The sequence below is a fragment of the Caretta caretta genome, chromosome 19 (genome assembly GCF_965140235.1).
Source record: "Caretta caretta isolate rCarCar2 chromosome 19, rCarCar1.hap1, whole genome shotgun sequence".
NCBI lineage: Eukaryota > Metazoa > Chordata > Testudines > Cheloniidae > Caretta > Caretta caretta.
Window position 1 is genome coordinate 9316179 of NC_134224.1, and position 24702 is coordinate 9340880.

The following is a 24702-nucleotide window of genomic DNA, read 5'->3' on the forward strand; positions in this document are numbered from 1 at the left end:
ATGGGATCTTATCCATCTTGACTCATTCCCTGTGCAAAATATTTATAGGTTCTTGATTAATCTTGTAATCAACAATTAAATCTGTTCCCTTACCGGGAGGATTATTTCCGTTTGTTCTTTCATTTTGCTTCTTTGCAAGAGTTCACAGGAAACACTCTTCTTACTCTTTACATTTTAAATATGTATCTAATCCTTAAAATTAGCTTGTTCTTAAGTTAAAGGAATGAAGCATGGGAAGAAAATACGTTTTATAATCTTAGATGGGTCTACGCTTTTGCTTCTAAACCTAACATTTACATGCACTTGTCTAAAAAATGTGAACTATTTATGGGGAGGGATAGCTCAGTGGTTTGAGCTTCGGCCTGCTTAAGCCCAGGGTTGTGAGTTCAATCCTTGAGGGGGCCATTTAGGGATATGGGGCAAAAATTGGGGATTGGTCCTGCTTTGAGCAGGGGGTTGGACTAGATGACCTCCTGAGATTCCTTCCAACCCTGATATTCTATGATTCACTATTTTACTGTAGGGAGAAGGGAAATCTTGTATTTTGAATTTTATCATATTTTAAACTTAGAAAAGCAATGACTGTATAGACCCAACAAGTACCTTAGAATTGTAGAAGACTTTTTGGTGCATGGAGTTGACATGCGCCCATAATTGTTGCCTTACGTGTTATAGTTTATTGTATGATACAGTATTTTGGAAGGGCTCCAAAGGAGTTGTCATGGCGTGTTGTATCATTGATCTGTACATAGTGGGTATATTGTGCATGATGGACCTCACACAAACTCAGGGAAGGAGGCACAGTGGGAACAGAGGAGGATTGGATAATATTAATTATTAGACCTTTACATATTTATTAGAGACACACATCATGTCCTATAAAGGACAACAGAACAGTAGGCTCTGGGTTCCATTTGTGGCTACAGATTCACTTTGTGGGCTTAGGCAAGTAATAAAAGGACATTATTGGATTAAATATGGCCCAACATTTAGATTTATTTTGTAAAAATAAGCTTTTAATAAACTTTTACATAACCTGTTATGATAGATATTTCTACTTTTAAATGTTTAATATAAACACTACCGAAAAATGTTCCCTGTAGTTTTTAACCCAAAGAGTGCAAATATTGTTCTAATATAACAGAACCAAAAGGTGAAATTTACTAAAAATCGGAGTGAAATGGACTACTTCATCTTCATTGTCCACCCTGAAAGCCAGGGCAGAAGTACATTGCAGAAATGGTGAAAAGTAGCTGGTTGGTTTTTTGTTTTTTTTTTTTTTAAATCTTTCAGTGTTAACCTGAACAACCTGTGGCATTAGCTGCATAAAGAATCAAATCTTTAAAAATATAATATTTTACTCTTAACTTCTCTATCTTAGTATGTCCATCTTTGAAATGGGTATTACTGTACTTACCTAATTCAGCTCCTGTGAGTTATAACTAATGCTTTCAGAGCACTTTGTGTTCCTTGGGGGGCTTTATAAGTGCAAATTATTTTTAGAGATTGTTCTAAACCAAAAACTACTTTACTGCTTTCCTTCTGCATACATTTATCTTGAAAGCTGGAACAAGGAGTCCCTTGGATGTAACCAAGCTGTGTACTTGAGTCAGTGAAGAGGACTAAAGGGGATTAAAAAGAAAAGCAAACAGAAGTCCCACTAAAAATAATTTGAGTTAATTGTTTTTTGTGTGTGAGATTGACTGGGAGCCAGGAATTCATTAGTTCTAATCCTGCCTCTGCCATTTCCACTCTCTGGTCTTGGATGCATCACTTAACCTTTCTGTTCCTCAGATCGTTATATGGTAGAATGGGGATACTCATAAGAGCATTGTGAAGAATAATTTATGCAGAAGGCGTGGAAAATGCTGCAGAAGCACAGCTGACAGTGCTTTACATTTTCAAAGTGCTGTACAAACACTAACTTGCTATAACAACAATATCTTCAGTATTCTGTAGGAAATCTCAGTTCTTGAAGTACCCTATCTTGCTTCAATTGAAGTCAATGCAAAACTCCCATTGACTCCATTGGGAGCAGGTGAGGTCTTAAATGCTTGTCAGTACTGAGAATTGAAACCATGTTAGTATCTTTCTAGAGAGCAGTGTTTTAAAACAGCGTTCTTGCTATAATTGTGTTAACATGATTTCCCTGGCCAGTGAAGAAAGTGCATAGCTGTGTACTTTGGAAAGTAACAAAAAGACATTTATTATGCTGTAGGGACTGCTCATACTATTTCTACCCGACTGCCATGTGTACAAGTGAGCCCAGCTAGCTGACAAAAAGCCTCCAGTAGAAGTACCGGAGTGTTTTCAGTTCTCCAGTTCCTCATCAGAAGGCCCCCATCTCAAATTTTAGTGCTGCAGTCCTGAGTTGAGGAACAAAGCCTGATTCTTCACCGCTGTTTTCAGATGCGCTAGCTATACCCAGGCAAATCCCCAGCTAACTTTTCTGATGCTGCTTAAAAACCTTCCTCCAGCAATGAAACCAGGACGTGATTCTCCAATTCCTAAACATCGTGGTTGCTTTGGACCATGCACCCATCAGACCTCTGTGCTGAGTCTTAGTGTGGAATTACATATAACCAGCATATTGCTTCTCTGATATATATTCTTTCATTCTCTGTGGTGGATTGGTTCAAACTATATATTTTTGAAAGGGTTACTGATCTCCAATAAGTCCTCCATAAGATGCAGGAAAGAGTCCTAGAGATCTTCGCTTCTTTCCATTCCTTACTCTCTGGTTTTCCAAAATTTAAGGACAGGAAAATTTTAAGCTGACTATTAGGGGAGAAATTCTTGAAGGTTGGATTTGAAATAGACTTCCACCACTTTTTGGGGGGAATCTATTGCTTGGGTTGTTTAAAACAAGGATAGAAAGAGCATTCAAAAATGTATTGTGGGAGACAATTCTACTAGCAGGGACATGGACTCACTGACCTAATAGGTCTCTTCTGTCTCTGATTTCGATGAATCCTTATGTTTGTTTGCCTTAGTTTATTATCCATGTAATCTAACTTGCTTTTCATAGCTTTTTTCTTTCAGAAGTTCATTAATCATTGCGGTGTGATGACTGTCTAATGCAGTGTTGAAATTATGCCAGGGCCAACCCTTGGTACCTCTCATGATGGGAGGTCAGACTGAATGAAAGCAAGTCCCCTTAGTTCTGGCAGCTGAATTCTAACACTGTTCTAACATCCACTCCATGTGCTTTATTTTTTATTAAAGATCCAGTATTTTAAAGCCGATTTCTCTGATTTATTGTTAACTGAGAGGCTCCTGGAGGAGTTTATCAGCCTTTGACTAATAAATTTGTTACGGTGCTCCAAGTATTTCTTAACACTTTCCTTGAGTGACAACTCAAATCCTGGATTCTGGGAAGGCTGCAGGATAACTTTCTTGTCTCTTTTGTAGGATCATTTTCTTGTATCTGATACTGACTAGGACCTGTGATAAACTGTCAGATTACTCCTTGCTGACTGGTTAATGCTTGAGAATTGCTCCTTCCCCCTGTTCAGAAGTTCAGATCACAAGTAACTCTTGAAAGGGAGGGGACAGCAATGCTCCAGTCAATGCCTCCAAGCCAAAACTACACAGACAGATGGGCTAGCAGGTCAACCAGCAAGAAATCATTAAACTAAAGCTCATCCTCCAGATCACTCATATTAAGTATTTTAGGATCTGGCTGAAGCACAAGGGATACGCCTGACTGTTTCAGGCCCATACTGGATCAGAAGTCGTGGGCTGTTCTGGGTTCTTCTCACCCACACTCCAGCATTTGGACTGGAGACCAGCTGACTTCACCTCAAATGTTCCTTTCTTTTTCTGTTTCCTCCCTCTTTCCCCTTATACAGAGCAGGAGCAGAGGGGAAGCAACTTGTTGCCTGTATTTTCCCTTCCCCTCAACTATCCCACCTGCTTGCACCTCTGTGTGGTTTGAAGCCGTTGTTGGTCCCATCCAAGAGCCAGAAGCAATTAGTTCTTTCCCACTGATGGGGAAAGGGAAATTTAAGATGCCCAGTTCTAAAACAAAAGAGATGATCAACATAGATCATCAAGCAGTTGGCTCATAAATATAATAATAAGTCCTGGTGATTACAGGCTAAGACCATGTTCTTAGTATCAGAAGCACTCAGTGTAAAGGAAGATTCTGGGTCTCCTGCTTCCGTGGATTTCATGTAGGGAACACGCCTCATCTTGCAGAATGTTAATCCTCTGAGAGACCTGTGGGCCAATTAAAGGTCTGTTGAGCATGCTTTGTAGGGCAATCTCAGGTACTTCAGGGGCCCTGGACTGTTCTATTCAGAATCAGCCCAACTGTAGTCCATGAAGGAACTCCTTCCCTGTAACATACAGCTCTAGTTCTAATCCGTGTACCTCCAGCTTTTACTGTTGTAAACCCTGTGATAAGCTAGGAATCTCCTGTGGTCATTCCAGGCAGTGAGCTTAATTTCCTGAACCAAGCAGAATAGCTAGCAATGTTTTGTTTCATTCAACAGCAGTGTCCTAAGCCATACTGCCGTGAGAGGACCATGGCTCTCTGGCTGCATGCTATGCTACTGTGATCTGGTTAAGTTAAAGCTAGAGAGCCGGTCAGGAGTCACCTGGTCTGAGGCCAGACAGACATTACCTACTTGCCTCAGGATGGCTCCATGACAGACTTTGTGCATGGAGGCTCCAAGGGCCATGGTCTGTCTATTCTTCACCACTTGTATTCAGTACCTTGGGAGGGTTCCTGCTGTGGTCCTGCGTCTGAGGCAGAAGACCACAGTCTCCTGCTCCCTCTGTATTGTTTCTTTAGGATGTTCCTTTCATGACTTATACACCAGAGTTAAGTAGTTAGGCCTGATAGGTTTTAGGTGGCATAATTTCTCCAACCCATTTTTTGTTTTTAAAGGAAGAAAAAATTCATTGTTCTTGTAGCCTGCTGCTTTGTCCTTCGGGACATCTCTTGGGCTTCTTCCTACCCAAAAGTGAGACTCCTCAGAGATATCTTTAGAGAAGGGGAAATTTCTTACCTTGTAATAATGCATTTCTGAAAAAAATCATCCTGCAAGATACTCATCCACCTACCTTTGCTAGATTTTTTGATTAGGAGGTGAAGTATTCTGGGCTTACCCCCTAAGTGATTGTCTGTTGCTCATCTGGGGTGTTGGTCACTTTAGAGAAAGAACTTTTGGTATTCTTTGTGTGTAATTCGAGATTTAAGAAGTGCAAAGCAAGATGTCGTCTTAAGTCAGAGTCTTTAAGGAAGCCTACATATAGATACATCCCAGAGCCAAATATCTTAAAGCTATGGGAATTTCCTGAATGACTTATGCTTCAGCCACAAGACCCAGGAGTGGTACTCTTGCAGGATGCTTTCAGAAAAGCACAATTACAAGGTAAGTAATTTTCCCTCTTTATTTTATTTAAAGCTTGCGGGAATAACAGTGCCTAGTATTCAAGAGCTAGCACCAAGCTAAACCATTCATAGTCAAAAGCATTTGACAAATCTAAATAATAAAGCAATCTCTGAAGTTTAGCATTCTGCCTCTTGAGTCTGTCTCAGACCCCAGGCATGTGCAGCCCCCTTCTACACCCCGTCGCAATAGCTATGAAAAGGGTTATTTTATGGAGCCACAGTATCTTGCAAACATCTTCTAATTTGCAACTGTGTCAGCAAAATTAGTTTTAAAAAGGGAAAGTATTCTATAAAATTTGGGCTGTACAGTTAATGATTTGAACCGTTCTGCAGATAATAGGGGGAAATATTTTCTGTGCACTTCAGAGTGCTTTATAAACTCTAGCTGATGTAGGGATTCTTGAAACCACCATGATGGTGAAGTAGAGCTCTTTCCAATATCGGCTGTGCTGGGTTTTTGTTGACTTTGCAGCGTGTCTGTGTGTGTACACGCACAACAGCCTCTTCAAGCATTTTTACTGTATGTTATAGATATGTATTTACAACCTTAAGGCCGATTTAGAAAATGTATTTTTTTTGGAGGAGGGGAATAATATTCTATACACTTCCTAAATGGATATGAGTGACCCCAAATCCGTGTGAATCCAGCACATTTGGTTCAAATTCTGTGCTAAATTAAGTATGTTGTGTGTGGTGGTGCGAAGGCAGCATTCCACAAGCAACGAAAACCAAAATCAACATTCTTTTATAATGTCTTCATAACGTAGGTGTTGCTGAAAGGGGTACTTATCCAACCTTTCAGTAACTATAACCGAGGAGCTAATTATCACCCTGGTGGTTTTTAATTCTTTTCTTATGAAGGAGTATGCAGAGAAATTTCTCCTTGTCTTTAGTTTCTCTTGTCTTCTCCCAGTCATTCATATTCTGCGTGTTGTTCGGCAAGAAATCTTCAGCTTCTGCATCACAGAAGCTATAGTTATGTCTGATCTTAGCAGCTGACCCTAAGTTTTGCAGCGTGCAGAATGACCATTTGAGCACCAATCTGCGAAAGAAATCAGCCCTCCAGTTTAATAGGATTACTTCTTCCAGGCCTGTGCAAATTGGGAACATGTAAAGCCTCTTCTGAAAATTCTCTAAACCTTATGACAACAAGTACAAGTACTTCAATAGTAGCAAGAGGTAATAAGCAAAGGACCATTGCTTTTATCCCTGCTTCTTTTGTGCTGAAACAGTGTTGGTCATGCATTGGAACCTGGTATGCTTGATCACTTATAGAAGCTTGAAACGAATAAGGTTTCCTGCTTCCTTTTGCTGTCCTGAAGAGACCTGGAACACAAATACTTTTATTTCTAATAGAATTCTCCATAAGCTTCAGTTGCGGTAAGTGAGGGGACCCTTAATGTAGCTCTCCCCCTCCTCAAGGACTAAAGCACTCTACAGTTTGCCCTAGACTCAATTTAATTCTCAAAAATCCATTGTCATCCTTTTGCAACCTGCTGTTTCATTAAGATACTTTAACTGCAAAATCAACCACTGTTGCTGAGATGTTTCCTAATATAGAAGCAGCTGGACCCAGTGGGACTTAATGCCCCATCTAAAGATTTTTCTTTTCTTTTGATACAGTTAAACCCAGTTGTGTTTGGAATTTAATTAAGAGTTAGTTTAATTGTGTTTTGAGATGTGTTCTCTTCCTTTTCAGCTTTCCAAGCAGGGGATGGTGAGTCAGGAGGACTCCTGGGTTCTGTTCCTGGCTTTGTTACTGACTTGGTACATGACATTGGGCAACTGAACGGTGTATGCTTCTGTTTCCCTGTTTGTAAAATGGGAAGAATACTTGCCTTTTTCTCATGAATGTGGTAGGGTTTAGTTTAAATATCTGCAAAGTCCTTTTAAGATAAGTGCTGAGTATTATTATCCTTCTGCTCCTAGTCTTCTCCTGTGTACATGGAAATATTTGCCTGTCTCAGTGGAAGTAGGGGAGTGGTGGTGAAGCTCAGTTTTATGATTTGTAAAGTGCTTTGAGGTCCTCAGCTGAAAGGTGCTGTAAAGTTAAGGTTTCATAGCAAATCTGCAGCTACCTGGGGCTTCACAGCTGACACTATATTGTGTATATCAGCCACTCAGAATGTCACAGCAGCAGGAGGGATAGAATTTGGATCTTTCTGCTGCAGAAGTGCAAACCCCTACCAACTAAATGAAAGGAGAACCTCAATTAGCAGTTAGAGCTGTGTAGGCCATAGGATACATTTCTGATACAGTCCAGGTTTAAACATTCACCTCAGCTAGTTCATGATGGTGGAATTGTTGTTGAATTGGTTTATCTTAGGCGTGAACCCAAACTCAAGAACTTGGTATCAGCCCTTATCATGATGCATGTTCACCGCCGGCACGCCCCTCGGCATCAGGGATCTGAGTCTCCTGCCTTTCTGCACAGCTTAGCCTTCCAGTTGAGAAGCAGCTAAATCCAACCTGTCAGGCAACAGAAACCTCACACTAATGTCAAAGTCTCTCAACCAGTCTGCCCTTCTTCTGGGCTCTTCAGTTTTTTTCTTCGTAGCTGCTCTGTAACCTTCTCCCCAGATCCCTCGTCAAGCACTGACCCCTCTGACTGCATCTGTCTGGGGTGCATGTTCTCCTACAGCTTCTGGCTCAGGCCACTTCATAGAAGTGCCTCTGGTTCCTCCCTTCAGAGGGGATGCTCTCCCCTTTTATAAGGGCCAGATGTCCATTATGTTATCACCTGATGGCTCTCAGTCCTGCCCCTCTGGCTGAGAAGCAACTAATTAGGTACATCTGTTGTACCTGTGCTGTAATAACTGGCTATTAACCCCTTTTCAGTCTATGATCTCAGCCCCTCCCAGCCCTGCTTTTGCTTATGGAAAGTTAACTAATTAATTCATCTGGTGCTTCCAACTGTAGATTTTTCCAACTGTAGAGTCCAGCTGCAATTTTTGCCTTGTTTGTGTTTCCTATTCAATAGCGATGAAAGTGGTGGAAAAAATCTCTAATATAAATAGCTTGATGATGCACGCTAAAGACTGCAACAAAAGTCCTAGGCAGAAAGCTCTTCACTGACTTGATTCAAGTTGCAGTGGGGGAGGTTTAGGTTGGATATTAGGAAAAACTTTTTCACTAGGAGGGTGGTGAAACACTGGAATGCGTTACCTAGGGAGGTGGTAGAATCTCCTTCCTTAGAAGTTTTTAAGGTCAGGCTTGACAAAGCCCTGGCTGGGATGATTTAATTGGGGATTGGTTTTGCTTTGAGCAGGGGGTTGGACTAGATGACCTCCTGAGGTCCCTTCCAACCCTGATATTCTATGATTCTATGACTGTTTGACATTATTGTATTTACTTTATAGATAATAAAGGTACATGTAGCAAACAATTTACAGCATCTACTTAATGTCTACTAATAAATTTAAGTATCGGCTGGTGTATTTACACTTCAGTGGCAGATTTGGCAGAGTTTCAAGATCAGCTTTAAACCCCATTTCAAAGCACTCAGGGGCATGGAAATGGCTCAAGATTCTGGGCATGGCTCCGTGATGATGTACTCAATGATTGAGGAAGAATCAGCTGGGTCATTGCAGAGGGGTCTGTAAAATACTTGAGGCTTTCCCAAACATTGGGTGTCTTTTGTGGCAGATTCAATCACCAGTGACTGTGCTTCATGTAGGAATTTGTGGGGAGGGGTGGGGGTGAAATTCCATGGTTTATGTTATGCAGGAGGCTGGATAGATAATTGCAATGGTGCCTTCTTTCCTTAACATATGTGAACAAAGGCTATAATCCCAGGTGTTAAAATTTGTGGTAGATAAACAATTTATTTGACTAGGGGTGTATCACTCTCTTGATACGATAGCATAATAATCCATACATTACCAATCAAGGACCCCATTATGCTAAGCACCTGTCTCTGCATTGAGTCCCAGTGGGGTGCAGCTGCAGCTAAATTAAGTCTTGAGTTGTAATCCTGACTGCCACTGGCTGCTTGAGTAATGATGGGGAAGTCACTTTCCCTCTCTGCCTGCTTTTTCCTCACCTGTAAAATCTTTGAGATAATGATTTTTACTTTGTTGAATGTTGAGAATTAATCCTTTCGTGTTACTTACATTTGAACATGCAGAATGCTATTCAAATTCAGTTTAATAGTAGTAGTTCATTTTTATTTATTATGCCTCACCACTCCTGTGAAATGATTAGCTCTATATTTCAGATAGGTAAACTGAGGCTCAGAGGAGCTAGCATTAGTGGAAGAGTAGGGAATGGATTTTTCCACGACGTCGGTGGCAACAAGTTTTCCCATCAGGAGTTCAAACTTCCATTCCCAGTTCTAATCCCTGGTACTCACCACCTCAGTGCCAATAAAGATGAATGCAGTTTTTGTGAAAGTTAGTTAAATAAGAAAAGATCCAACTAATGACTAAAGAAATGACGCACATTATGGTTGTCAGGTGCTTAAATGAAAGTAACCATTTTCTTTGTGTTTTATTCAAGATTAGAAGCTAACATGACTGCTTTAAAACAGACAGGTTAGCCAGGGTGTCTCTAAATTGCTCAAGTTCCTGTTGGGATCTATTGGATTTACAGTAATCTTTAATTATAAAATGTAATTACTTTAGAATGGATTGTCAGTGTTGCTGTCCATTTCTGCATGTTGCCTAGTAACTTCTTCATCTGCTTTAGCAGTGTCTGTTCTGCTAGTTACAGGCTTTTATAATTGTGAAATAATGGCCTGTGGTTATTAGTGCCTGGTTAAATGAAACCTGTTAGCCAAGTGCCACAACATTTAGCAATAAAAATATTATGTAGAATGACTTCTAAGGATGCTTTCAAAATAAGTAGGTCTGAAAGTGACTCAGCATGACAATGGCTCTGTGGTAAAGCTTTTTAATTTGAGTTCATCATTAGATTCTTCACTGGGGCTTGGGTGTATATATAACTGTCTTAAAAATATAACTGAGGGCCTGATACTGATCTTGCACCAGTTTACACTGGTATAACTCCCTTGACTTTGGTGAAATGACTCCTGATTTACACCAGTGTAAACAGGTGAGATTAGAATAAGGTCTCACACCTATCTTTTACTCTTACTGCGAGACACTGCCAGCAAGTTGTACCTTTTAGTATATAGTTTTGTCAGGAAAATTATTTTTCTGCAGGGTGGGAAAAATATACAGCAATGTACCGCAGGTAAGAAATCGGAACTAGGAACGGGAGCTAATTTCAGTGCCCTAAAAGGTGGGTGGCAGAAAAATTCAGGTTGTGTCTCATATGATCTACCAGGCTAGCGGCAGAAAAGGTCAGGTCCTATACGATACTGCCACTGGGTTAAATCTGCTTGTAAAAGCAGAGAGGATCAACGAGAAATCAAACTCACGTTTGCCTCCTCATGTCAGCCCTGTATGATTTTAAAATGCAGAGCATTTCCAAACAGCCACTTCACCAAAAAGACAAAGAGGAAAAAACCTACCAGTTTTGAGTTGCAAACCAGTGGGTAGCTTATGATAATTTGAAAAACAAGCAGCAACAAAAAGTATTGCTGTTGGAAAACCCCAACTTGGAATTTTGTAGGTAGTGGGATCGTTTAAATATTTTATAGGCGCTGATGGGTAAGGATTTTTTTAAAGGCAAAAGAGCCATGAAAGTGGTTATCTTGTAAAGATAATTGCTTTGTATAATGTTCATGGGAAGCTCTTGAAATGGACTGATTGGTTGGCATATTTAAATTTCATCTCTTAGGCGTTTACTAATTATCCGAGCCTAGATGGATAAAACTAATCAAATAGCTGTTTGGAAATGCTCTGCATTTTAAAATCATACAGGGCTGACGTGAGGAGGCAAACGTGAGTTTGATTTCTCGTTGATCCTCTCTGCTTTTACAAGCAGATTTAACCCAGGGTTTTTAATTAGTTAAATACTGCATATGTTACATCACATCTGAAGTATTGTGCATGCCCATTGCCATGGTAGAATATTTCTTTGGTAAAACATTTCTTTGGTGAAGTTTTTATCTTGGACCCTGTTTCTTCATCATATACCCTGAGGGTTCTTCTTTGTGTTAGCAAAGTGCTTAGCTCACACAAGTGGCCTGATTGCTTTCATTGTATAAAGTTCTGGTTAGTGGCCTTCTTCTTTCCCCACCATGATACCCTTTGAAACCCTAACCCTGCCTTTTCACATCTGTTGAGTGCCCTCAACTGCATTTGAAGTCAGCGAATCTACACTCTCAACAGTTTGGAAACCCAAGCTCCCTAATACTTAGGGATAGGAATTGCACGTTACACTTGTCCAGTGTGTTCTGTGGCCTACAATCCTGGGCTGCTAAAGCACTGCAAGGTCAAGGAACTAATGGAAGCTTGGCACGGTAGGATTTTTAATAGAACTTTATTGATAATTTGATCGGGGCAGTGCTGGGCGGGGGAGGGGGGCCTGCAAGGGCTATAGCCACCCCAAAATTTGCCTTAGGCCCCCCTGCCCTCATAGCTGCCTCGTAGCAGCTGCTGCTTTCTAGAGCAGCAGCAGAGAAGTAAGCCTGGGCAGAGGGCTGGGGTGCCCAAGAACAGCCCCTGGCCTGTGTCCCCACCGACTGGGGCATGCCACCCAGGGCAGGCGGAGGGTCCGGGGCTCCCCACAGCAGACTGGACTGACTCACTCCAGCCCGGGCTCCTGGGCCCCACCCCTAGGTGGTTGCATGCTGTTCCCCAAGGGCTCTGCCAGCCCCAGAGCTGGGTCCTCCCACCCGGGCAGCTTTTACCATTTGCAAGCAGCCAGAGCCCCGCACTGCCTGGCTCCAGCTTCTGGCCTCTGACCTGGCCAGGAGGCATGGCCACAGAGGGGGTGGGGCCATGGAGGGGTGGGGCTTATGGCAAGGTGGGGCACAGCCCCCCCCTACAATTTTCTCTCTGGTCAATCTTACCCCCCCTCCCCCTCACTGGCTGGTGCTACCCCTGAATTTGATTCACTAAATAAACATATACCAGGTGCTGTGTTGGTCATATAAGCAAATTCTTACTGAGTCAAGACTTGCCAAACAAATGGAAACAAATTAAAGGAAGGGAGTGAATCAGAGGAAATATGGTAACAATGTAGGTGCAGCCATTCAGAATTAGAAGCGTGTTACCTGTCAGTGTAAATATGAAACATTTGTAATCTATCTTGCTGCAGTATTTAAAGGACTGTTGTCAAGAAAAATGTGGCCCACCATTCTAAAAATAGCTTTTATAAAACCTACATCTAATACAAATGTCGCCTCACACTGAAGAAAAAATGCAATGAAAACAGGCCTGACAGTCTTTCCCCTGCAGCGTTTGAAACCTGCAAGTGAAACCAAGACTCTGATCCCACAAGCTGTTCTGTCCAAATCGACCTTTCCACCCACTGTCAGCAGCGCTCCCCAGGGGTACACGGCTCTGCTGAGACGGAACAGTTTACAGGATTGAGGCCATAATTGATTTCCATTATCTACGCTGAGAGGCGCGCAAAAAGTATTCAGAGCATAAACTGTGGGAAGTAAACTATGTCAACAGTGAAAATTTTAAAAATCCAAAGTGTTAGTAAAATGGGTAAGGAAGTATTTGTCTATGACACATTTAAATTGACAATGCCATTTAAATGTGTAGCTGGATTTCTTTGTGGGAAAGAGGGTGGATTATACAGGTCAGACAGAGAAGAAAGGCAATCTGGCAAGTTTAATCGTGACTTGGAATCTGTGCTGTAAATCAGTTGAAAGACGGGTGGTTTGTACTTCAGGGTCAGATCGATAATTGTCAAGTGCCATGCAGCACACCAGTAAATATTAAAATCTAAAATTATGAACCAGTTTGCATAAAACTCTTTATATTTTTTGACATTGTTTTAAAGCTCGATATATCATGATCTTCCCTGTCTAGAATGGTATAAAACATTCACTTTTAACCTTGGCATTTCATCAGAAATCAGACTTGAAAACTGTAGAATCATAGGATTGGAAGGGACCTCGAGAGGTAGTATTATCGATTCTAGACCACCCCGATAGGTATTTGCCACATGGGTCTGATTCTAACTGCTTAAAAACTTCAGAGCTACGTACCAGTCCTCAGTCTATACCATATGAAAATGTGGAATCCCCACTTTCTGAGGCGCAATTAATCTCTTAACTCTAGGGGTTCCTGAGATGTGCGCTAAGCTTGGCCTGGAACAGCTGCTGCAAAAGGGCTGAGTTGGTAGAACTGTGAACTTTGTTCGCTGTTAAACTTTTCCAGTCACTGCTTCTGGACCAGTGGTCAGAGGGAGGAAATCTTGATCCTGGAGTCTGAGATAGAGCCACATCATGGATCTTATCACAGAAATATACCAGAGTTTAAAAACTGCAAGTGAAATTTTTCTCAGTATCTCTGGGCAGCATGCCGAATCTAGTCCAGCCTCTGATTATCAGCCCAGAACATAACAGCAAAAGAAAGTTTCAGGCATTGCAGCCAGCAGGAAATCATTTTATACTGAGGCTCTTCAGAGCTGCATGACAAATTTAACTTCATTTGCCTGGTCAACCATTTTGAAGGAGAAAAGACCCAATCCAGCTTAATGAGTGGGGGAGCTGTCTCCATAAACAGCATTTTGGGGTGGCATGTGAAAGTGAGCAAACTTTGGAGATTATTCCTGAAGTTCTCTGGCTTTGTATGAAACGTCTGGTGGTGGAAGGGGGACGGGGGGTGTCTCCTATTAAAATTCTGCCAGGAAATTGAAGGGGAGGTAATTGGGGCAATTTCTTTTCCTCTGCTGGCAGAATTCACCCTCTCTGGATACTGTTAATCAATCTGCACCAGGGAGGACAGATCCTGGGGCTCCAACATACTTTGAAAAACAAATGTTTTGCCTCTTGGAATGGATCAGAGAGACCTAGTAGCAGGTATACCCACTCTGCCCCCTCTCTGATTTTCATCCCAACCTTAGTTATGCACGTTGCAGAATATTCGTTATAACAATCAATATGTAGTTGGCTTATTTTTCAGCAACAAAGCATAAACTTTCCAGCGAAGTGGAACTTGCATGTCTTTGCCAAAAGGGTGTTCCCTTCCTCCTTGGTTATGATTTAAAAGGGGAAACAAAAGGGTTCCTCAATCTCTCAGTTCCCTTATCTGCAAGCTTCTGCCCCTCTGATGTGTGGGTTTTATCACCAGCTGTCAAGGTTCCTTCCCCACTCTAAACGCTAGTGTACAGATGGGGGACCTGCATGAAAAACCCCCTAAGCTTATTTTTACCAGCTTAGGTTAAAACTTCCCCACGGTACAAACTATTTTACCTTTTGCCCCTGGACTTTATTGCTGCCACCACCCAGCGTCTAACAAATATATAACAGGGAAAGAGCCCGCTTGGAAATGTCTTTCCCCCGCAAATCCTCCCAAACCCTACACCCCCTTTCATGGGGAAGGCTTGATAAAAATCCTCACCGATTTGCATAGGTGAACACAGACCCCAAACCCTTGGATCTAAAGAACAATGAAAAAGCAATCAGGTTCTTAAAAGAAGAATTTTAATTGAAGAAAAAGTAAAAGAATTACCTCTGTAAAATCAGGATGGTAAATACCTTAGACGGTAATTAGATTCAAAACATAGAGAATCCCTCTAGGCAAAACCTTAAGTTGCAAAAAGACACGAAAACAGGAATATCCATTCCATTCAGCACAACTTATTTTATCAGCCATTTAAACAAAACGGAATCTAACGCATATCTAACTAGATTGCTTATTAGCCCTTTACAGGAGTTCTGACCTGCATTCCTGCTCTGGTCCCGGCAAAAGCAACACATAGACAGACAGAACCCTTTGTTCCCCCCCATCTTTGAAAGTATCTTGTCTCCTCATTGGTCATTTTGGTCAGGTGCCAGCGAGGTTATCTTTAGCTTCTTAACCCTTTACAGGTGAAAGGGTTTTTCCTCTGGCCAGGAGGGATTTAAAAGGTGGTTAGCCTTCCCTTTATATTTATTACACCAGCAACAGGAAAACTTTTTTTGTGGGAGCCCGGCCCCTGGTAGAAGTTCTGGCAAAACCATCCCTCTCTTCAATGGCGTACAGGATCATACCCTTATTAGAAGAGGATAAAGGAGCTTTGCTTAGTTTCATCCAGGAAATGCCCCAGCTTTTCTCAAAAGCGTTGCTACAAAAATTGTAAAATAATGAAAACGTCCTATTAAAAATAATACTGTCACTGGAAAACAGCATCGACCTAGAAAAAATGAAAACCCTGAGTCATATGATTGATGCATACTCAAGTGCCTTTTACAGGAGGTTGTTGCTCTGTTGGTCATTAAGTCTTAGCTTCCTAGAATCAATGAGCTCTAGTGACTAATTCATCCCACACAAAATGCATAAAGCCAAAATGGCTTCACTTATTCATCCAAAATTCCTCCTTCTGGCAGTGCTGGAGTCTGAATGTTATCAGTCAGTTCTGCAAATGTTTATCCTCATTCGTAGGACCAGCCCTGTGAAACTTTACTTTGGAAGCTGGATGTTTAAAAAAGAAAAAAAAAAAACATTGGTGGTGTGGCTTTTTGTATGTGTGCTAATTAAGGCAGATGCTCGCTATGTTGGGTTTGAGAAATGGACAGCTGGAGAGGGATGGACAGCAAGGGAATCAAAACAGCTGGAAGAATATTAGATGAATGAAGCCTGTATATTTGGGCAATAAATAGTCCAAGAATCCCTAATCTGGACAGATAGACATTGGCCACTGTTACATAGGCGTGACTGTTTTAATCGCTCCTTCTCCACAATTCACCTACAGTCTTTAAACCCCTCACTCTAACAAGAACAATCATATCTTAGTTGGGCAGAGATAGAGATTACTGTTGATCCTCCAAAGCCACCTTCAGATCCACCATATGACTTCATGCCAGGACTGGAGTCAAAGAAAAGCATAGGTTTTAGACCAATCTGACTGGAGCTGTTTGGATTTATAAAAGGAGGCATTGTTTAAAGGACTGCTTGGAACCTGACAAAAGTCCTGGTCTTTCCTGTCTGAAGAGAGGATACTTGTCAGTTTATTTCCCCTGCCAACTAGAGCAAAAAGGGCAAGTGGAAGGAAGAAACAATGTTTGCATGTACATGTTGGAATCGTACCAAACCCAGTACCCAGAATCCTCCCAGGAAGGCAAATCCAATGACCTCTAGGAGGTTCTTCCCAACACAGACAGCTCTGTGTCAGAGAATTGTTTGACTTGGAAAGGATCTCTCAGACATCCATCTTCCTGATGGGGGAGGGCTCCCACAAAACCATCTTGAGAAGATGCTATTGAGTCTTGATTGGAAGCTTTCAAAATGACATGGATTCCATCCTCTTCCTCAAAAGCATGGAGATCTGCAATTAATAAAAATGAAGGTTCAGCTTGAACATTAGGGAAAGTTTAAATCTGAGTAATGTTTATTTTAAGATAAGATCAGCTTCTTCTCTTGCTCACTTCCGTATTCTTATGTGCATGATTCACCCCAGTCCTGCTTCCTTTTCAATGTAATACATATTTATATATCTGCGTTTGGCAAATGATCAGGTAGGGTTTTAATACTCTTGTACCTGATGAATGGTTCACTATCAATATCATAAGGAAATGTTAAAACTCAAAATGTAATCTCTTTTGGGGAATTAATTTTAGACCCATGAAGCTTAGCATTTATATTTTTCCCATTTGTAATTAGCACTTTGAAATTTTAGAAGTTCTTTGCTGAAATGGGATAATTCAAATAATTTGATGTTCATACAAAACTCCCATTTAGTTTGACAACAAAGTATTGGATATTAAGTTAGAATCAGGAACCTACTATGAAGTGGGCTGTAGCTCACGAAAGCTTATGCTCAAATACATTTGTTAGTCTCTAAGGTGCCACAAGTCCTCCTTTTCTTTTTGCGGACCTACTATGTTATCACAATCCCAAATTGTGCCCCAGAACTGATGGGTCCATCCTGTCAAGCCTGAAATACCATAGTATAATAAAAGTATGGTACCGAATGTGAATTTCAAGCAGGATTCTTATGTATTCAGTGCAGTGTAGACATTCATAATTAGTGGGTCACCAGAAGATGCAGGACTCTGCACTGATCGGGATCAAGCCCTGCATTAAATCTGAAATTTAGTTCACTTTAATGATCTGTCTAACTACTCCTCCTCCCCCCTATTTCTTTGTAGATGATGAAGTTTGCTTGGGATAACTACAGACGATATGCATTCGGAAAAAATGAACTTCGACCACTAACTAAGAATGGACACATTGGTAACATGTTCGGTAAGTTGCCACCGTGTAAATGCAAAGTAGTAACAGCACTGCAAACTCCCATTTCTTCTCCTTTCCCCTTGCTGCAGAGAAGCAGCCTGTGTAACCTCAGCCTCTTTCCCCTTTAACAAAGTGGGTATCTGGGATTTTCAAAGGAGCCTCTGGGAGGTAGGTGCCCAACTCTCATTGGTATTCTGTTGAAGCTGGGCCAGAGGCGAATTACGGTTTTGTGGGGCCCTGGGCCAGAGCAAGTGAAGGCCCTCCCCACCCCTTCCGCCTGCGGTCCCTGCTGCCCCCTCTCCCCCACCCTTCTGGCGCTGTTGCTGGGGAGCAGGGTTGGGGCGCGGGAGTTTCCCCCGCCCACCTAATGTTCCTGCCAGGGGGAGTGAGGTCGGGGCACGTTCTGCCCACCCGGCGTTCCTGCCAGGGAACAGGGTCATGGTGTGGGGGCTTTTCCCACCCGCCCAGTGCTCCTACCAGTGGGGAGTGGGGTCAGGGTATGGGGGATTGCCCCACGCCGTATGCCCAGTGCTCCTGGTGAGGAGCAGGGTCAGGGCGTGGGGGCTTCCCCAGCAGGAGCGCTGGGTGGAGTGGGGCAAGCCCCCGCACCCTGACCCTACTTCCCACCAGGAGTGCCAAGCAGGGCATTGGGGTACCCATTTTTCCAGGGCATGGGCCCCATTGTTCCAGTGGCTAATCCACCACTGAGTTGGGCATCAAACTCTCTTCAGCTCCTTAGAAAATCCCAGCCTCGATCACTTTTTTACTGTATCTAGCACAAAGTGTGTCTTGGAGAGATGCAGAGCAATTACAAAACTGACCAATTTCTGCACTAAAACATGAAGTTAATCTCAACCTGAAAACATTACTCTTTGTCTCAGCTGGTCAACGTCAGGATCTGACCAAATTCTGTTTTCTCTCTTACTGCTCCACTGTTGAGTGGGGATGTAGACTTCGTGAAATATTGAATAAGGGAATCAATATTAAAGACTCTACACTGTGTTGTATAATTTTTCTCTTTAGCAGATTAGATTTTTGAGGGGTGGGGGAGTGACAGCTTGCATAATTTCAGTACTAAAACCTAATGGTAGAGCTCTGTGGGGATCCCAGTGCTGCAGAAGCAGATGGTAGGAGCGGAAAGGATGGTCTTGTAGCTCAGTTGCAGGACTGGAAGTCAGGAGATCTATTTGCAGTGCTCCACGAAGTCCTTATGTCATCGTAGGCAAGGCACTTTGCTTTTCTGTGCCCGCTTCTTTGTGTGCAACAGAGATAATACTTATGTCAGGAGAGTATGGGAAGGGTTACTTCATTAATATTAGTGAAGTTCTTTATGTTTCTTGGGTGGAAGCCAGAGATGAACTGACAGAGCAGCTTGGGGAAGCTTGCATTGTGCCTCATTGGTCCAGTCATTGCTATCCCAATCCCCTTTTTCGGAAGCACTGGTTTCACCCAGCCGTTCCCCCTTCCTCCCTTTTCTCCAGCAATACCAAGAACATCCTGCCACAGGTTGGTTTTTCGTTTAGAATTTGCATTTGCTGCATCACTTAGTCTGGCATTTTCCATTCTGGTGAACTTGTCGGAATTCCTGAAGGAACGCAGCTGTAAACAGACAAAAGATATTGAAAGGTTTTAAATGTGTTTATCATGCTAAAACAATTGGTGGTGCTTATGCTTGCTTGTAACGTGTCTGTGAGGGCTCTCAAGGAAAACACTCTCTGGAGCAGAAGGGTTTGCAGACAATCACTGAAGAGATGCTACATGGTGCCTTTCATGCTGTTAATATGCTTTTTTCCCCCCTTTCTAAACTGCTGCTTAGTAAAGAAATGAAGGACTAAACAGTCCCTTGCTAGAGTATTGTATCCCTGTCATATTAAAATGCATTTAGAAATTAGGGGAATACTGATTTGTCTCATACAATGCCTTTTTATTCCAAACCACAGATGTACCGTAGGCAATCCTGGTATTCTCCTGACCTGAGGTGTCGAAATTCAGCTGAGATTTTTTGCTGCAGCTGCTTGCTTCTGTGTGGGAGGAAGGACACCTTTTGGGGGCTATTTTAGAATATGTTTGTGTGACTGAAAAATATTCCAGTTCTTTAAGGGTGATAGATTTTTCCCTGTTCTGTACATGATGCTCACTTACTGCTGAACCGTCAGTTATCAGCAGCGTCACCCTGAGAAAAGCGGGGGACCTGTTTTTCATCAAATATGTTTGTGCAAGTCAAAATAGAAATACAAACTGAACATTCACCTTCTGGTGATTCTGTTTCTGCTTTCATAGAACAGTGATGTGTTTGCCCCTGCTTGACCATCCACACAGTCCATAATGAGCAGAGCAGAACTCTTCCTCTGCTGTCTCCAAACCTGTTACTTTCTTTCCTTCTCCCGGAAACCAGCTCTGCTTAGGAGGGGGCAGGTTAGGACTGTGAAAGGTTCTCTGCCCATTTTGTCTTCCATATAATGCCCCTTCATACATGGGGATCCGGGAGAGAGAGACTTCTTCCTGACCTCTAGAATTACACCAGTGGCCAGGTTTGGTGGTGGGGTTATCTTCTCTGAAGCATGCATGGCATAGACATGGAGACAAGGTCCCAATGTTATTTAACCAATGGTCTGATCATAGAATACCCAGGTTGGAAGGGACCTCAGGAGGTCATCTAGTCCAACCCCTGCTCAAAGCAGGACCAATCCCCAACTAAATCATCCCAGCCAGGGCTTTATCAAGCCTGACCTTAAAAACCTCTAAGGAAGGAGATTCCATCACCTCCCTAGGTAACGCATTCCAGTGTTTCACCACCCTCCTAGTGAAAAAGTTTTTCCTAATATCCAACCTAAACCTCCCCCACTGCAACTTGAGACCATTACTCCTCGTTCTGTCATCTGCTACCATTGAGAACAGACCTGACTGAGATCAGCTACGACAAATTATTCTTACACTTTTACGTGGGAAAATAATGCACCAAATCCTTCTCTTATAACCAGCTTGTACCAGGACTTTCTAATTTTCCATGTACAGCTCGTTTGTACAAATAATACCCTCCCCCATTGCAATAACTTACGATCTTTTTAGAGACCACTAGCCAGGGGCTATTGGTAAAGACTCTTTTTTGCTCTCCCAACCTTCCATGCTCACCTGGGGTGGGGAGGGGGTGAACTCATTTTAGAACATACTGCCATTTGACATCCACTTGGTGGTTTCACTTCAAATGAATGCCGTCAGAATTGCTGGATCACACAGCTGAGGGCGTGGAGAATGTTCTGTGGTGAAGGACTAAATCCCATGTCATGCTAAATTTCAGGCACTCTAATTTTTTCTACAACTTCAGGATTTTCATTATTCTCCGTAGTCTTTCCTCCATTCTTAAAGACCCTGACTTGAGTGGGAATAGCAGGTTACTAGCACCTCTCAGGATCAGACCCAAAACATATTTGTTTAGAAAAAATGTCTGTAAGTATGGCTATGCAAGAGGATGTAGCTACGGCTACAAATTGATAGGGACAGGGATATATTCTGTTCCCAACTGTAGCTTAGACCTGTGTGACCTAGTTATTTAACCCCTCTTTTTCTCTGTTTCCCGGTGTTCCTCTCTTTGGTGTTATGAGCCCGAACTAATCACTATTTGTAAAGCATGCTGAGATCCTTGGAGTAAAAGAGCTGGAGAAGGGCAAAGTTACTATCTAGCGAGGCATTTCTGATGCACCTGTCACGGTAATAACTAGCATTAAATAACAGAATTATTATTCTGTCTGCTGCTGTGTCTGTCATATCTGTTTACTTTTTGGACAAAATGTTCTTAAAACCTGTTAGTCTTGCAGAGTTTATTTAGCTATGGAAAACAAGCTAGATTCCATTTCTAGTCATGCATCAACTTGAATTGTCAGTTAAATTTTAATTGCAGAATCTTTATTACAGTGATAAGTTAGGAAGTTTGATTTTTAGATATTTCATGGTGTATGCAATGCTGGCAGCTAGAAAAATCCATCTTTTGATTTGTAACCTGAGCCAATTTGCCCTGCAATCACTGACAGGAAATAAATATGGAACTTCACAATGCTGTTAAACAGCCTGTTTTCAGAATCTAACAGCATTTTAATATACTAGTTTTGGTGCAAAAATAGCCATCTCTAACTAGATCTGGATATTGCATTTAGCACCTAAAATTGTCTTGTCAGGGCTTCTGCTGCTTTCAGCATCTGCTGAATTTGTACCATCTTTGTGAATCTTTGCAAGTTTCTCTGATGTGAATACATGGGAGGACTGTCATATTGAGGACACGGTCAGGTCAGCAGTACTAGACGGCAAGGATCTGACAGCAGCTAGGTCTCAATGATGTAAAACTTTCCGAGTTCGTCCTTGCGGGTTGCAGACAGCCCTGGGATTGCTCCATGCTCAGCTGTTTGGCGACCAAGTACAACAGTGTACCAGGTACTGCATCAACAATTCCTGGGAAATGAGCGGCTGCATAGGCTCAGTTCATTTATTTGGCCTGGAGGTTTGAGAGCTGCCTGGACGGTATTGACAGCCTGCTTTGCAGATGGGATGTTGTCAGCCTCAGCTGCTCAGAAATGGTGTGCTTTCGAGTCCCTAGGTTGAGCAGGGTTGTAATGACATGGGGGAGGGAAGAGGGTGATTTTAATAAAATACATCTTATTTAATTTAGTGCTTTAGAATGGTGCCCAAATGAAGGTTCTGGAGACTGAGGTCCTCTAGATTTTGACATAATTACAGCATGATCTGTGCCAAGGCAAGCTTTCTAACCCTGCTTTCTACCATGCCTCAGCCCTAACCTGGATAGATTGATCACCTGGCGAGGTGACAGTGTTGCTCAGCATCAAGAATCTTTTGATCCTTGGTCACTCTGAGACTGCCGTCTAAAAGATCAATGAATGCCAATTTTATTGGGGTTTTTTTTCATATGGACACTTCTCCACTGGGCTGAGACCACCAAACTCATTCCGCGTGGACTCATGAACAGTCATGGAACGTAGCAACTTTTGGTCACCACCAACTTGAACAGCTGAATTCACACAAGCTACTTAGATATAAAAGGCTCTGTATTCCACTATCTGTCACTTGATCCATCTTGTGGTCCCCCCTGCCCACCTGGAACCACACAGTTTCCTAAAAGCTGCATGTTTTGTTGTTTTGCGGTGGTGTTGTAGCCTTGTTGGTACCAGGATACTAGAGAGACAAGGTGTGTGAGCGAATGTCTTTTATTGGACCAACTTCTGATGGGGAAAGAGATGAGCTTTGGAGCTTACACAGAGCATATTTTGTTGTCGGTGACTTTAGCAAGGAGACAGGAAGGGAGCAATCAGCCAATGAGAAGCAATAGGCGTTCATGTATATGTATTTAATGCAGGAAAGGTAATGGGATGAAAATATTGACTGGAGCAACAAGAACAGAAATGCATGCTCGCTCTGTCGAGTTTTTTGGCTCGAGTAGGTGCCTCTTTCCCTGTGATCACAAAAGTGCAAAACCCTGGAGTGTCATTTTATCTGATTGAACAAATAATAGTTCTCAGAATTTGCATCCAGAATTATTCCCTCTGACTATCACATTATGCAGTTTGCTTCATGTGCTTTTTAGGGAGAGAAACATTCTTCCCCCCCTCCCCACCCCACACCCCCTGGCAGTGCTAATGAAGATGTTTCCGCTCTTCCTGGAACACTGTTAGCCTTTTCTCTTTTTTTTTTCATTTTTTTCAGTCGCATATTACCCGGTTGAATGTTGTTTTTAAGGAAGGACATTTTGTATTTACACTATTTTTGCTGCCACTGAAATCCGTAGCAACAAACCTATTTCCTGTCAGTATGAAGCAGTGATTCAGGCTATCCATCCAAACAACAGAGTCAGTGGGAATTTGTTAATGATTCATATTGGAACTGACATGTATCCATGTGTCTGCCCCGCACCCCCCAACCTGCCAGAGATTGCACCTTCCGCATAAACAAGGCACATCTTTAACCTTCCAGCAGGCGCATACCTACATCTCTCTTCTCCAGATTGTGGTGAGGGTGGTGGTTCCCTCAAACACACTAATGCCTTTTAAAAGCCCTGAACGTGATCATTAGCTGATCAGCATCCCACTGCCCCGCAATGGGCTAAAATCCTTGCTTTTGTGGCACTTGTGTGCCCTGGTGGTCCAGGAGGGAGTAAAAGTTCATGACATCTATTGAAATCAGGCTGCCTTTGCTGTTCTATGGTATATTGTAACTAAAATACTCCCCCATGTTTAAAACCAGTTCGTATTGTGGGCACTGTGATGTGACCGTGTTCTTCTTTGATAGTCAAAGGCCTCAAGACTCTCAATGTTCTGAAGGCTTCCCAGCATGTTAGGGGACTTTTTATGCATATAAAGGCTATAAAATACTTCAAAGCAAAAATGTGTTGCTATAAACATAAGCCAGTATCCAAAGCCACCCTGGCAAGACTTTCAAATTGTCCAAGTATGGTGCTAACGTCACGTACAATCTTAGGGCCTCATCCGAAGCCTGGTAAGTCAAAGCTCCAGTTGACTCCAGTGGGCTTTGCATCAGAGTCAGCGCAAATCTATATTACAGGGAGTTGTGCAAACATTGGATTTGAACCATGTGTCCTTCCCTCCCCTGAATTTAGCTTTGAGTTTCAGGTTCAGACAAATCCCCAGAACCCAGATTTCTAAGATTTTTGTCCCACAATGCCAAGTTCAGATGCAAACTCCAAAGGTTGTGCGTGCTTGGATCTAGAGTGTTAGTTCAGCCCTTTAGATACAGGAGACAGCTGAGAAGTGTTGACTGCAGGGTTTTGATAGTAGAAAACCAGGCAACAAAAACATCAGCATAAAGCCATTAATCACCCCTTGTTTCCTCAAGAGCTCTGTGAACTATCCGATGACCCTGGGCTGAGTTTTGAATGTAATGAAGCCAAAACCCAGGAAAGTATCTTCAAATTTGCTTAAAACATTCTGCACAGAAACAACCCTCAGAGAAACAGCTAGTAAGAACATAAGAATGGCCATACTGGGTCACACCAATGGTCTGTCTAGCTCAGTCTCCTGTCTTCCAACAGTGGCCGAT

General features: G+C 42.3%; 1 protein-coding gene across 1 annotated transcript in view; it reads left to right on the forward strand.

Moving 5' to 3' along the window:
• The window catches only part of MAN1C1 (mannosidase alpha class 1C member 1), an 89426-nt gene that overhangs the window by 8664 nt on the left and 56060 nt on the right, over positions 1–24702 (forward strand). The window contains exon 2 of the mRNA XM_075121348.1: positions 17559–17655. Within this exon, the coding sequence (XP_074977449.1) occupies positions 17559–17655 (97 nt within the window). The remainder of the gene's footprint in view (positions 1–17558; positions 17656–24702) is intronic.